Source organism: Mesoplodon mirus (assembly GCF_964341445.2).
Source record: "Mesoplodon mirus genome assembly, chromosome: 5".
Lineage (NCBI taxonomy): Eukaryota > Metazoa > Chordata > Mammalia > Artiodactyla > Ziphiidae > Mesoplodon > Mesoplodon mirus.
The window spans coordinates 27911691-27928299 of record NC_138980.1 but is presented as its reverse complement, the minus strand read 5'-3'; the positions used below and the strand labels follow the sequence as shown (position 1 = coordinate 27928299).

Genomic DNA, 16609 nt, shown 5'->3' with positions numbered 1-16609 from the left:
GTACTCAGTAACTGGCCTTTTACAGTAAAAATTTGCTGACTCTTGCCGTAGTGTACATGTTGAAGTACATAGAAAACACAATGGAATCTATAGAAACATTCCTAGAATTGATAAGCTAATTTCAGAGTACAAGGTGAATACGTAAAATCAACTGTGTGTCTATATGTTAGCAATAAAAGATTAGAATTTAATTCTCCCCAAATTAATCAACAGATTCAATACAACCCAATCAAAATCCTAACAGACAATTTTCAAGAAATTGACAAGCTGATTTAAAGGTTTATATTGAAAAGCAAAGGACCTAAAATAGCCGAAAACCTTGAAAATTAAGAACAAGTTCAGATCACTTATACTATTGATCTCAATATTTAACATAAAGATTCAATAATCATGACAGTGTGGTATTGGTGTTAGATAAACATAGAAATGAATGCAACACACAGAAACTCCAGAAATAGAATTGAATTTCAACAAAGGTGCAAGTATAATTCAATATGGAAACAGAAATCTTTTTAGCAGGTGATGTTGGAACAACTGGTAATCAGTATAGATAAAAACTAACTCTAATTATTATCTCACATCATATTCACCCACGGAAATGAATCATAAAGTTAAAGACAAAATTCTATTAAACTACTGGAAGAAAACATGGTACAAAATATTTGTTACACTGACTGAGGCAAAGATTTCATGAATAGGACATAAAAAGCATAACTTTAAGGGGAAAGAGTGATAAGATGAACATTAAAATTAATTTTTTTTCTTTTCATAAGGCATAAGAAAATTAAAAGCAAACCACAAACTGGGAGAAAATCTTTGCGAAATTTACAATTGAGTCCAGAAAAAATAAAACTCAAAACTGAGAAGAAAAACAGCTCAATAAAAATAGACAAACAACCCAATAAAAACGGGGAAAATATTTGAACATAACTTCACAAAAGGGGATATATGAATAGGCGATAAGTATAAGATGCTCAACATCACTAGTTATCAGGAAAATGCAAATTAAAACCACAATGAGATATTATTATACATCCAGTAGAATAGTTAATGTTAAAAAGACTGACAAGGGCTTTCCTGGTGGCACAGTGGTTGAGACTCCGCCTGCTGATGCAGGGGACATGGGTTCGTGCCCCAGTCCGGGAAGATCCCACGTGCCGCATGAGCCATGGCCACTGAGCCTGTGTGTCTGGAGCCTGTGCTCTGCAACGGGAGAGGCCACAGCAGTGAGAGGCCTTCATACCGAAAAAAAAAAAAAATGACTGACAATACCCAGTGTTGATAAGGATGTGTAACAATTCGAACTCTCAAATATTGCTGATAGGAATGCAAACTGTCCAGCTATTTTTTGCAAAAACGGTATTGCAGTATCTTATAAAGTTAAAACATTTACCATAAAAACCAGTAATCACATTCCAAGAAAAATGAAAGCATATGGCCACACACAAACTTCTACAGAAATATACATGGTAGTATTATATGCACATTGTATACATATATAGTGATATGCATACATATTATACATAATAGTTCTAAACTGGAAACAAACCAATTTCCTCAACTGTTGAATGGTTATAAAAATTGTGGATCTCCTTACTATGGAATACTACACAGGAATGAAAAGGAACACAATGTTAATAAATGCAACAAATTTGTGATACATTGACAACATGGATTAATCTCAAAAGCATTATGCTAAGTGAAAGAATTCAAACACAAAAGACCACATACTGTATGATTCCATTTATATTAAATTCTAGGAAACACAAAATTGTAGTGAAAGAAAGCAGATCAGTGATTACCTGGTCATGGAAGGGTGCTAACTTCAAAGGGAAACAAGAAAACTTTTTAGGGTGATATAACTGTTGTGTTTCTTGATTGTGGTGGTGGTTACATGACAACATGATTTTAACATTCATCGAAGTGTAATGTAAATGGGTAATGTTTATTATCTATCAATTATAACTCACCCCCCCAAAATTAATTTCAAAATATGGAAGGAAAAGAGGCATAAAAATTAAGCAAATGATGGCCTCCCTGGTGGCGCAGTGGTTGAGAGTCCGCCTGCCCATGCAGGGGATATGGGTTCGTGCCCGGGTCTGGGAGGATCCCATATGCCGCGGAGCGGCTGGGCCGGTGAGCCATGGCCGCTGAGCCTGCGCGTCCAGAGGCTGTGCTCCGCAACGGGAGAGGCCACAACAGTGAGAGGCCCACATGCCACACACACAAAAAAAATTAAGCAAATGAAAAAAATAGGCAATTATTAACTTCAGGAACATTCAAAATTTGTGCCAGGAAAAACAAAAGGATTAGTACACAAACGGTGTATAACAGAGTCAGAAAGTCAATAATAGATATTGACATACCTCCAAATTGTGATGTGCCTATAATAGGAGCATTTGAGGAAGAGGAAAAGGGATGGTGAAATGGTATTAACTCATCACCTGTCAAAATGGGAAGACAATATATTGTAAATCAATGATCAAAAATAGCATTATAAACATATTATTTAGAAATATATAAAAGTATTTACATTGGGAAGTTGGATCATGGAGTGGAAAGATAGGTAGTGAACTACCTTTCTCATTTAAAGAATTGTTTAACTTTTAAAGCTATGCTAATATATTTATTTGACTAAAATAATTTTAAAATAAAAATTCTTGATTAAATACTTGATTTATTCAGTTTTTATATTCCTTTATTATTAATAAGAGCATTTAAGTCTATTTTCCCATAGCTTTTTATATTTTTTCTCTAATTTATGAATCATTTGGTTTAAACTTTCTTTTTGATATGGGGATTATGAAGAACACTGTTTTAAATTTTATCAACTGAACATTTCTTTTTACATTTTGATTTCTGGTTTCTAATTTTTGGCTTTGTGGTGAAGGCCATAAGAGAATATATCTTATGAAATCAATGTTTGATTTCATTGATTCAGTTTTCATTTCAAAAACTCTATTATAAAGTTTTTGTTGTAGTCAAGAAAATGGCCAACATTTATAATTATTCCCTGGGCTTAAAATAAGAATATATATTTTCTATTTTCAAGGTGGAAATATGTGTATTTTATATGTGTATATATATATATATATATATATATATATATATATATATATATATAAATTTTTTTTTTTTTTTTGCAGTACACTGGCCTCTCACTGCCGTGGCCTCTCCCCTTGCGGAGCACAGGCTCTGGACGTGCAGGCTCAGCGGCCATGGCTCACGGGCCCAGCTGCTCCGCAGCATGTGGTATCCTCCCGGACCGGGGCACGAACCCATGTCACCTGCATCGGCAGGCGGACTCTCAACCACTGCGCCACCAGGGAAGCCCTATATATATATTTCTAACTGAGGTATAGTTGATTTACAATGTGATAATTTCTGCTGTACAGCAAAGTGATTCAGTTATATATGCATTTTTTAAATATTCTTTTCCATTATGGTTTATCACAGAATATTGAATATATTTCCCTGTGTACAAATCAAATTTCTTTGTTGTTTAAACAAAATCTCTGTCATATTTTTTAACTTAACTACTTGATCTATCAAATTCTGGGAATTGTATATTAAAGTCCATCATTAAGACATTAATCAACTTCTTTAAAATTTTTTTAAACCTTTGCCTAACCTATTCCTATTCTACATTGCTATTGCAAACAGTTGCTACATTGTTTTGTTTGATTTCATAACTGTGATTAAGTTTTATGAATTTGTCCTTTGTTATCATCAAATATTCCTCTTTTGTGATTTATGCTTTCAGTTGACTTAATTATTGCTTTATCTGTAATTAATAATGCCACCAATGTTCTCTAATATTTGCACTTGCCTAACACACCTTTGCCCAATTTCATATTTGTGTTCTTTCATTTTTTAAAATTGGTTTTAAAACTCACCTTGTAAAAATTTTGCTATGTATATGCACACAAATAGAAACTTAAAAATACACATCCAAGTTCCAATAGCCCACAGATATTATTTAGATGACCACATATATAACCCACACCCAGTATTCCCTACCCCCATCCACAGGCCAGCATTTCTAAGTGGTACCTCTGGTTTCCTATGTCAGGGACACAGCAACTATTACAGAGATTAACTGAGACAGAATTGAGGGTCTGTTCTTAGACCTTACTTTCTTACTATAAATTGACAAACCTTTTATTTGAAAGAAGAAAGAGTGCAGAGTCCTAAAGACTTAAGGATTATACAAAAGGGAGTCAGTGTAGAGCAAAGAATGGAGCTACCGTGAATATCTGTGGGCCAAGTTCACTGGCTTCACAATTTTTCTTCAGATCAATTCTGAGCACAGAACAAGGGACCAAGTATATTTTGTCTGTGACATGGGTGTGAGATGTACTTGATGCAATGGGAAGCAACAAGTCTGAACACTAAACTGATTCCCCTCAGGCTGAGATATCTGTTTCCAGAGAGGATAGGAACAAAGAACACTTAGTATGTGTGCCTTTAATGAGGAGCTGTGGGGAATCCACCTGTCTGAATCTAAGTGTTCTCCTCCAGGGAGAAAATCTTTCTGACTCCCCCACTAGCTGTGACATTCTCATGATTCAGGGTCAGGCAAGGAGCCAGTGGAGACAGGGGTCCCATGATAGCCTCTCACAGCAGCAGAGCAGCCAGGTAAGAAAATCTGGGAAAGCAGGTGAGGACACAGTTATCTCCCACAGAGACAGATTCACATAGACAAAAACACATACATTTACATTTGGAGAAACACACACTAAATGCTTCAGCATCTCACCAAGTTCAAACGGGAAACATCACCTGGTTTAACATGTACAAGCCTTTCCTCTTTCAGGATGTACTGCCCATTGCAGAAGAGAGCAAGCATGTTTCCAAGGTGGAAACAGAAAATTAAGCAGTGGGAAACGAAAGAGGTAACTAAGGGCAGCATTGCTAAGATCAGTGATGGCAGGCTCTTAGAAATTCTGGCCAAAAGCTCAGAGCCAAGAGCCACCCTCTTTCCTCACAAAAGAGACTCTTCTGTCAGACATTCAAGACCCTCCTATTCTACCCTTAAGCTCCACCGTTTTATTAGTTGCTTCCTTGTGTACCTTCACTGTGGTCTATGACCACATTACAGAAGTGTCTCAGAGGGAGGTTGCTTGGATGCCACATGGAACCCCACAGAGGGGGTCAGCTTGAGCTGCGGTCCAAGCACGAAGCATCCTCAGTTTTAAGGTCCAGGAACACAAACACTCAATGCTGCAAAACATGAGATGTCTCAGAGACAGTCACAAACTAAAGAGATTCACAAGGGACTAATATATGAAACCAGGCCCTCTTACCATATTGACTTGGGGGTTGGGGCCAACGTTGCTTGTACTCCTGGTAGGACTATCTCAGCAAACATTGACAGGAAGTGGCTAACCTTAATGCTGGCAGATCTCTCGACCTAGAGTCTGGGTTATTTAGAGCCTGTACACCTGTTTTGGCCTTTGCCAGTTCCCAGACAATAGGAAAAACCCTACACCATCCTGCTATACTTCTTTCACATTCTACTACCATTTCCATTATGGGAAATAGCTTACAATTAAGACCCTAATATCAACATCTACTCTTTGGAGCACAATGAAAAAGTCTGCACAAATATTGTTTTGGTTTTTCCTTGATGCAACCCCTGTACCCCACTTCTACATTCGACATCCTTTCCCTGAAGTACTTTCTTTCAATAGCTCTGGGTACTGCCAACTACTGCCTTTCTACCTTTTAATTCTGTGATATAATTTATGAGAAAATGGCTTCAGATCTCAGAATTTTACATTGGTTTTACTAAGTTAACTCTCAAAATGCTGGATACTTTATAGTCACCATACTATATACATCCTGCAACCACTCTCCTAAAAGTATTGCCTGTGACATCCTTTATCCCAGTCAGTCAAGACATTTAACCTGTAAATCTCCTCCCCTGAAATGCCATCTCCTCTCCTCTTTACTATTCGAATACTGTGTATTCTTACATATTCAAAATTCTCTATCTGACTCTTTCTGCCTGCATGAATTCCTTAAGGCTGGGATTATCACTTGGATATGCCCCCATAACTTGACTTTCTCTATGAATCTCCTTTTCCTCTTCAAAAATAATACAAATACCAGTGATCCTGTTTTGGCCAGCACAGGGAGAAAAGAAGTCTCTTCACAGAATGCAGTACATAGCAAACTCACTAGCATGCTTAGCTCATCCAAGCCAACATTTGTGAGCTACTGCAATGACATTTTGATGCTCTCCAGTTACAACGTTGAGGGAAAACTGCCAGGCAGATCCTTCAGTGCCTAGAATTAGTATAATCCTGAGAAAATAAGAGAGATCCAGAATGAATTTGAGTGAGTTGTATAAAGTTATTCGGGTAAAAGAACTTATGACTTTAAACAAATAGCTAAATCTCATTGCTTCATTTTTCCCTTCTGCTTAATGAGGCTTGTTATTTTTTAAATTTACATATTTTAAATCTGTAAGAAATGTATGTAAGGCAGGAAGACACTGCCTGGCACTTGGTTATAGTCTCAATAAATGGTTGATAATTGAAACTTGGAAGTAAAACTAGGGAGGAATATAAAGAAAAGGGCATTTCAGCTGTTTCAAGACTATAAATGTTACGCTTTCTTTCAATCTAATCTGTCATCACCTAATTTCCCTGAATCCCAGGTTCTTCATCTCTGATTCTTCTTCTCAGGGTCCTCACTTATGAATGATGGATTACAGAAGTTCCTGGTGGCCTAGTGGTTAGGATTCTAGGCTTTTACTGCTGTGGCCCAGGTTCAGTACCTGGCCAGGGAACTGAGATCCCAAAAGCCATGTGAGGCGGCCAATATATATATATATATATATATATATATATATATATATATATATATATGAATGATATGGATTAAAAGAGATTGTGTATGTGAAAATAACTTGTATATACCAGATATTCATTAAATGTTATTGAAGTATGAATTAAGCTGCATGAAATCAAAGATAATTAAACACAAATGAAAATTATAGAAATTAACCAGCTATTTATTTCATTAAAACTCGCTTCATAGAATTATCTAATGTGAATTAATTCTCCATGACAAAACAGTATCATAAAAAATTTGCTCAAATGATGACATTATCAATCTCATCTACTTTTATATTTGAAGTGTTATTAATTAAGAAATACATTTTGGATCTGGTATCATTAAAAACTTGTAATCTCTAAACAATATATGGAGCCTAATTAAATAAATATTTCCTTTTACTTTTGACCACATCTTCTCCCCTGGGCAGAGACAACCAGACTGGAGTCACAGAATTCATTCTCCTGGGACTCTCTGGGCAGTCAGAGCAGGAGGAGATTCTCTTTGGGATGTTCTTGTGGATGTACCTGGTCACCCTCATTGGGAACTTTCTCATTGTCTTGGCTATCAGCTGTGACAGTCATCTCCAAACACCCATGTCCTTATTCTTGGCCAACCTCTCCTGTGTCAACATCTGCTTTTCATCAGTCACAATCCCCAAGAAGCTGGTGAATCACATACTGTGAAGCAAGTCTATCTCTTACATGGTATGTACGACCCAGATTTACTTCTTCATCATTTTCATCAACAGAGATGGGTTCCTCCTGAGTGTGATGGCCTATGATGATTATACTGCCATCTGTTGCCCACTCCACTACACCATGATCATGAGGCCCAAACTCTGTGTCCTTCTGGTGGCTGCATCTTGGCTCAGTACAAATCTGCATGCTCTCCTACACACTCTTCTCATGGTGCAACTCACATTTTGTTCCAACAATGCTGTGTATAACTTTTTCTGTGACCCTTATCCTATTCTAAAACTCTCTTGTTTGAATACCTTTATCAATGACCTGATGGTATTCACTGTGGGTGAACTGGTATTTATGACACCATTTACATGTATCATCATTTTATATGATTCCATCTTCTCTAATGTACTGAAGTTGCCATCTGCCCATGGAATAAGAAAAGCCCTGTCCACGTGTGGATCCCACCTCACTGTGGTCTCCCTGTTCTATGGGGCAATCCTGGGGGTCTATAAGCACCCTTCATCCTCGTACTCAGTGCAAGATGTGGTGACTATTGTCATCTTCACAGTGGTGACTCCTCTCATCAATCTCTTCATCTACAGCTTGAGAAATCATGACATGAAGGGAGCTTTAAGGAAACTAATTTCATATTCTATAATTTAAAACTTTTAGAACTGAGAGGACTCTTGATAGCATACATTTTTTTCATTTTACAGACCAAGAAACTGAGTCCCTATAGGTGTAAATTTACCCATGACTATTCCTGTAATTAATGATATGTGATCATGGTCATGCTTTTAAATATGAGGCTGATAGGTGCTCATAAGTCATAAAACCATTAGTTATGTATAAAAAGGTGTGATTTAAAAACACTTATTTTACAGACAACAAAAATTCAGGAAAAGACAGGATTGGGTCCAGCAACCCTATGAGACAGTGGCTACTCTATGGTCTGAGAATTTCAGAAAACTTTAGAGTTGGCTCTCCTCAGTGTCACCTGTCCTCTATGGCCTCACATTAGGAGATGTTAAATTATCCCCAATTTACTGAGTCACAGAAAAGTTACCTTTTCCAGGGCTGTACAACGAGCAATTATTGGTTACAAATGGTGCTGTTACTTTCAGGGTCTTTGGTCATTACTGAATTAGTTAACTTTTCCTCTGTCTTAGGCTCAATTCCTACCCTCTCCTCTCACAGCTCAGAACCTAGCCCTGCACTATTCTTCTTCCCCCACAACCAATCTAACTTCTTGGTGGTTTATTGCCTGGCATGGGTGTCAGGGATGGGTATCAGAGGGTGACGAGCCTCAGACAGTAGCTAGAATTCCTCATAGAAATCTCGGTATCCCTTCAAATTTAGATGGGCTAAGAGAAGCAGAGGTTCCCTTAATGCTAAACTGCCCAGAGTTCCTATAACAACTTAGGAACATGAAAACATGAATTAATTACAGGATTTGGATTAGAACCCAGAACTTCTGACTCCAAGTCCAGAGTTTGTTCCAATCCATGGGGAAAGTTTCTAGGAGCCCTTGCCTCTTTTCCTACTCTACACCTGAGGGTTCCCACCTCGTCTTCCCTGGTGTCCAGGGAGCACTCACCTAAATCTCCAGTGGTCATTCTTCAAAAGCCTTCAATTCCTCATTGGCCTTCTCTCCTTTCTCAATCTTCTCTACTCTCGTGAAAAATCAGTACTCATTGTCCTCACTATCACCTTCTTTCCCACTTGGTCCCAACACTGACCAGCTCTTACCATGAGCACAGCAACAGGCTTATCGTGGTTCTGACTGCCTCCTGCTTCCCCCTACACATATCTGTCCTGCACACAGGATCAGTTTAATCCCCCTAAAACATTGATGACATCCTGTCAGCCACTCCTTATAGAAATATTGAAGAGGCCAGGATAAATCCAAGTATTACCTTCAAATACAAGCCCAAGATGACTCGGCCCCGAGCCATACTTACAACTTTGTTTGTCATCAACTCACATAATTATATGTTCCATGACTTTCTCCTAATTCTCTTCCTCTTTCTTTCATTCGTCTGCTGAAAAACTCCCTTGATTTTTTTTTTTTGTGTGTGTGGTAAATGGGCCGCTCACAGTTGTGGCCTCTCCCGTTGTGGAGCACAGGCTCTGGACGCGCAGGCTCAGCGGCCATGGCTCACGGGCCCAGCTGCTCCTCGGCATGTGGGATCTTCCTGGACCAGGGCACGAACCCGTGTCCCCTGCATCGGCAGGCAGACTCCCAAACACTGTGCCACCAGGAAAGCCCTCCCTTGATTTTTAAAGACTCTAATAATTGTGCATTCCCCTTAACTTCTTTACTAATTACATCTCACAGACATGTACTGAGCACACAACACAGTTCTTCTTGGTTGTAGTAAATGAACTCCCAAATGTATGTTGGTGCCAGTGGGAACCTGACTACATGTGATAAAATCAATGTAGTGTTCTGAACTGTTAAGTTTTATTTTAGAAGTAGTTTAGTGCAAATGTTTGAGATATAATAACATGGACTAATGTTGGTGTTTAAGGTTACATGACTCATTTTGGTCTCATCATATTCTTCCTTGCATTACCCATATCTGCATACATGTCTCCTCTGGTTATTACATTACATATTCACTTTGATAAAATACCATAGATTATGCATGGGCACATCCCATACAATGCTCAGTAGAGTTTTTGTTCATCCCAAATAATCATGTATTGAAAAATCACTGATGATGTGGTATGCAAGTCTAATGGTAAACTGGGAAGTGAACATTCCTAGACACAAAAAAAATCAGAAGGGTAAAAATTTAAATCTAGGGAACTAAAGTACTGAGAAGGTTACTCCAGAACACAGAAAGATTCCACTGTATTCTGGGACCCAAAGAAGCAGCAGGGTTGAATGAAAAGAGCCATGTTTGGGATATAGTTTTATTGCTCATCCATCTCTCCCTCAACTGTCAGTCAAAAGTTGGCTGTGAGAAGGAGCATGAGGATAGAGAGAAATCAGTGAACTTACAATAGGGTACAAAGTCAAAGGGAAAATCACTCTCTATCTACATGGTCCCCACTCATTCAGCTCAAGGGAGAAATCATCATTCACCAGACAGAAGATCCTGTCTGAAGGGGAAAAGAAATCTCAGCAGTGTGGTGTTAGCAGAAAGAGGAAAGGCCTCTGTCTTGCTCAGACTGGCTGTGGTGTGAGGTTATATGCTGTTTAATTCTACCAGAGCCTCGAGTCTTTAAACCTCCTACTTCTGAGGGCCACCTTCAACACCATCTTCACTGGCTCCTTGCATTACTTCAACCACTTAAGGGGAATGAAGGGGAAATAAGAAAAGGGGTTTACTCTAAGGTCCAGGTAGAATCAGCCTCTGTTGTGGTTTCCTGCATGTGAGAGTCACACATGACATGAAGTGGTCATAAATCAAAGCTCAGCCTCATGCAGGGCTTTGAGGGACCTCTGCCCATAGAAGCAAAGCAGTGCCAGGCTGGCAGAGTCCCCCCTGGGAGCAGCCAGGAAATCAGGATTGTGTCTGGGAATTCACCCTCCAGGGCCTGAGTTAGCAGAGGCCAGGCCTGTGCCAGGAGCCTCTTCTCTGCAGCTGGGACTCCCTAAAGACACCACCCCCACTTCCCCACAGGCAACTTCCATCTAGCACTAGTTAGCCAACAGGAACAGCTCTTTGTGAGCCAATTAAAACCATTTGGACACAAACCACCTAGAGGGGTGGGATAGGGTGGGTGGGAGGGAGGGAGATTCAAGAGCGAAGAGATATGGGAACATATGTATATGTATAACTGATTCACTTTGTTATAATGCAGAAACTAACACACTATTGTAAAGGAGTTATACTCCAATAAAGATGTTTAAAAAACAACAAAAACAAACAAACAAAAAACATATGGAGGGAAAAGTTTGGCTTCACCTCAATGATGTTGGAATAAAGGCTCATCCTTCTTCCTGGCACATTTCCCCAGATACTGTTCTCCCTGGAGGGAGCAAGGATTGCTCCATGTCACGGCCATTGGAGGTATTTTCAAGTTTCATGGAATCATTTTCCTCTAACTTGTCCTTCAAGTGTCTGTTCCAAGGCCACGGTTTCCATCAGAGTCCAGCACCATCTCTCATGAGCTGAAGAAGCCCTTCCTGCTATTCCCTGGATATTGTAGCCTAGTAGATATTCTTAGTGTTCTGCCTGTAATATCTTGTCTCCTTGTGCTTGAGGGCAGAAAGCTAGGCTTTATATGAACTTTATCTATCACATTGTCAATTGGCCTTCTAGTAGATGACTTTGTTCTCGGCATTGACCTTTTGTCACTTGAATATTGAAAGCTGGCTATGTCTAACTTATGAAATCTGATTCCAAATGAATCTGGTTTTCTAGATTAACTTTTCATTTGTGAGCCACACAGAGGTACACAGTGTATTGCCAAGCCCACCGTCAAAACAGGCCACCTTTTATTCATTCTAAACTTCAAGCATATCCTGTTGCTCATCAAAAACTACTGGTTCAGGTTCATCATGATTTCTAAATGTGACATACAACTGATATAAAGGCACAAACTTGCCCCTGTATTGTGGATGGATATATTTGCCAAGAAGGATGTGAGGTTATCTTTGTTGCATGAAAGTAACTGCAGATGTCCCTTAAGAATTCAGACTTGATGATGCAGATCAAATCCCACAATACAAAGCCATGATTACAACACAAACTCCCTATAGAACTTAAAAAGACCAAAGAACTGCCTAGTGATCCAGTTGTTTCAAGAAATTTCTATCGTAAATAAATTCAGCTTATATCCTTAAAAATTGTCATAATGAAGCCAAAAGTAGTCTCAAGAAATCATATCTAATATAATATTTTGGTAAAGAAATCATTCAAAGCCAAATAGGTAAATAAATTACTCTGACTTTACTACATGAAGTGGGGAGGAGAGGATCAGGAAGGAGGGAACAGGGACATGGTATACTACTGATGACATTTATATGGTCAGGCCACTCAGGATAGGGGTTCTCTTCCTCTCTGAACATCCCCTGCTCAACCATTGCCTGCTTCCCCTATACCCTACTCACACGACTGAACTTCCTACATGCTTGCCCCAGGCCCAGGCTAGTGATTGTCCTTATCAAAGGGGTAGTATGGGTCCTGGTAACTAATGCGCCAAACTGATGTAATTCCCTCTATAACTGGCAATCTACACCCCCTACCATCCATTAAGCCACTGATGTCTCTGTTGCTGACTCCAGGCTTCTTCTTTGGTCTTAAACTGGGCAAATGTAGGCCTTAGAGGCCTGCTGGGTGCAGCCCAACAGTTGGCAGAGCCAGCCAGGAGAACAAGGAAACTCTTGTGAGCACGGAGATGTTGGGAAATACAGGATGGGGAATGGAATGTTGCAGGGGTTGTCCACTAGCTTGTGGGGCCTGAAAGTTGTGGGTTTTATCCCGGGGTGGCCGGCCATTCACACGTGGGGTCCAAAAGTTGAGGGGGTAATCCTGAAAGTTGCAGGGGTAGTACTGCAGTGGATGTCTACTAGTATGTGGGACCCTGTAGTGGCTGTGCATGATGAATGGGGGCGGCCAAGAGATCTGGAGAACAATGGCCCCTCATGGCTCTGCTATTGTATCAAAGTGAGCCTTCTGTAATTGGTTAAGCTAGCTCTCTGAAGGAATTGGTATTTCTCTTCCTGTACCTTTGAGATGTATATGATCTACCTGGGTTCTCAGGAACTTTAATCTAATCATATGTGATCTCTAAGAGTAAATGAACAAAAAGGAGCAAGGATTTTAAAATTCTTTATGGGAATAATTATGTTTTGGGAGTGTCTATCTAAAATAGTCTCTCAAGATTTTTGTAACTTGAAACTAAACTAAGTTACATGAAGAGAATTCATTGACTAAGTCATTTCAAAAAAGGTAAAATATTGGAACACTAATTGCTGGGCAGGTCTAAGTTTATCTACTTTTGCCTGCTTAGGAGAATAAGACTAAAGCATTAAGCTTACCAATCAGGAAATGCACAATTGTTTTTTGGTTTTGGTGAGAGATTAAGGTTTTTAAGGGTTAAGATTATAATCAGTCATAATCCTAGTTACTATAACCAAGATTCTTTATTGCTTATATTGTGATAATATGTTTAACTGTGACTTTTTAAGTCTTTTGTCTTTTGTAGACAGTTATTGTTGTACTCTGATGCTTTTGCAAAAGTGCTTCATCTTCCAGATTCATAGGAACGACCTTTTGCTAATAACAGGTCTCTGATAAATTTCAGATTACACTTCAGAACTGGGTAAAAACTTAAATAATCCTAAAGGAAAACCTGATGGCTTCGTAAAAAGTTAATGGAAGGATTGGTTACTGAGTGAACTGGTGAATATGGTTATAATATTTATGGGTTTTGTCTGGAAAGTTTTGATCTGTGTTTTCCAGATAGAGGGATGCCCTTCCCCTCAAGTTAGTTGTGACTTACAGCAATTGGGTAAACTACTCCTGAGGGTAGAATTGAAACATTTTTCTTTTCTCTCTACCTAGTCCCTCCAAAAACTGGGACTCCTGGTTTCTGAGCAGCCTTATCAGGTGAATGGGAAAGACTGTCTCCTGGCATGTGCACGAATCTTGATATTTGGGATACCTCTAGAAGACAGAAATCCACTGAGGTGGAGGCTTATGGCAGGCTTTTGTCATGGCATTCCTGGCCTTGAGAGGCCTTTGGGGAATTCAGTCTGAGACTCCTGAGGACTTCTACCTCAGCCAGCTTGAAGGAGCTGATATGGTCAATTGCAAACAAACTAGTTTTGATTTGCTGTGTTTGGTGGAGATGAGGGTTATTTCAGAGAGAAAAAAGACTATGTTTTAGTGGATGTTAAATTCTAGTTCTGTTAGTTAAGGTCTGTATTTATGACAGGTATTGTGTTAACCATGCTTTTGCCCTGATGTTCTGAATGGAAAGAAAATTATCTAGTGAAATTTTCACAGATTATAACTATTCATGAAATGTGACACTGCTTGCTTTAAGTCTGCTGCTAATAGCACATGTGCAATGCTTCTGTGACAATTGAGTGTAAGTGATAAAATGTATAGCCTATAAAGTGTTTCCCCATTAACATATCTCTGAGCCTGTTCATGAGATCAGCGTAGTTTTCCTCCAACGTGAGTGACTAGGTGAAAACAAAGGAGACGTAACAGCGAGGGACATGATCTGAACCTGAGGTAAGAGCCAGCACCCCAGCATTGAGGGATGGATATTTTGAGCATCACTGCTTTCTAACAAGATTTGCAATCAAAAGGGGAACTGATGGAAAATATGCACATATTCAGGTATGTGGGAAGTCAGAGGGCTTATGCATGTATTAACTTAAATTTTACCACCCATTTATGATAAAAACCCTGCAGAAAGTAGGCATAGAGGGAATTTTCCTCAACATAATAAAGGCCATATATGACAAACCCACAGCCAACATCGTCCTCAATGGTGAAAAACGGAAAGCATTTCCACTAAGATCAGGAAAAAGACAAGGTTAGCCACTCTCACGACTATTATTCAACATAGTTTTGGAAGTTTTATCCACAGCAATCAGATATGAAAAAGAAATAAAAGGAATCCAAATTGGAAAAGAAGAAGTAAAGCTGTCACTGTTTGCAGATGATATGATACTATACATAGAGAATCCTAAAGATGTTACCAGAAAACTACTAGAGCTAAACAATGAATTTGGTAAAGTAGCAGGATACAAAATTAATGCACAGAAATCTCTGGCATTCCTATACACTAATGATGAAAAATCTGAAAGTGAAATTAAGAAAACACTCCCATTTACCATTGCAACAAAAAGAAAAAAATATCTAAGAATAAACCTACCTAAAGGAGACAAAAGACATATATGCAGAAAATTATAAGACACTGATGAAAGAAATTAAAGATGATACAAATAGATGGAGAGATATACCATGTTGTTGGATTGGAAGAATCAACTTTGTGAAAATGACTATACTACCCAAAGCAATCTACAGATTCAATGCAATCCGTATCAGACTACCACTGGCATTTTTCACAGAACTAGAACAAAAAATTTCACAATTTTTATGGAAACACAAAAGACCCCGAATAGCCAAAGCAATCTTGAGAATGAAAAAGGGCGTTGGAGGAATCAGGCTCCCTGACCGCAGACTATACTACAAAGCTACAGTAATCAAGACAGTATGGTGCTGGCACAAAAACAGAAATGTAGATCAATGGAACAGCATAGAAAGCCAAGAGATAAACACACGCACATATGCTCACCTTATCTTTGATAAAGGAGGCAGGAATGTACAGTGGAGAAAGGACAGACTCTTCAATAATTGGGGCTGGGAAAACTGGACAGGTACATGTAAAAGTATGAGATTAGAACACTCCCTACCACCATACACAAAAATAAGCTCAAAATGGATTAAAGATCTAAATGTAAGGCCAGAAACTATCAAACTCTTAGAGGAAAATATAGGCACAACACTCTATGACATAAATCACAGCAAGATCCTTTTGGACCCACCTCCTAGAGAAATGGAAATAAAAACAAAAATTAAAAAATGGGACCTAATGAAACTTCAAAGCTTGGCACAGCAAAGGAAACCATAAACAAGACCAACACACAACCCTCAGAATGGGAGAAAATATTTGCAAATGAAGCAACTTTGTCAGTTGGGTTAATCTCCAAAATTTACATACAACTCATGCAGCTCAATAACAAAAAAGCCAAAACCCAATCCAAAAATGGGCAGAAGACCTGAATAGACATTTCTCCAGAGAAGACATACAGATTGCCAACAAACACATGAAAGAATGCTCAACATCATTAATCATTAGAGAAATGCAAATCAAAACTACAGAGAGGTATCATCTCACACCGGTCAGAATGGCCATCATCAAAAAGTCTAGAAACAATAAATGCTGGAGAGGGTGTGGAGAAAAGGGAACACTCTTGCACTACTGGTGGGAATGTAAATTGATACAGCCACCATGGAGAACAGTTTGTAGGTTCCTTAAAAAACTAAAGATAAACTACGATATGACCCAGCAATCCCACTACTGGACATATACCCTGAGAA

General features: G+C 38.9%; 1 protein-coding gene across 1 annotated transcript; it reads left to right on the top strand.

Annotated features, from left to right (window-relative positions):
- Positions 1-4470: 4470 nt before the first annotated feature.
- On the top strand, positions 4471-8195 carry LOC309805272 (olfactory receptor 1f45-like; the record flags this gene model as incomplete). Its single annotated transcript, XM_082623204.1, is given in 4 exon segments — positions 4471-4660; positions 4817-4895; positions 7274-7526; positions 7530-8195. Coding segments are annotated over 4 exon segments (1188 nt in total).
- Positions 8196-16609: the final 8414 nt, after the last annotated feature.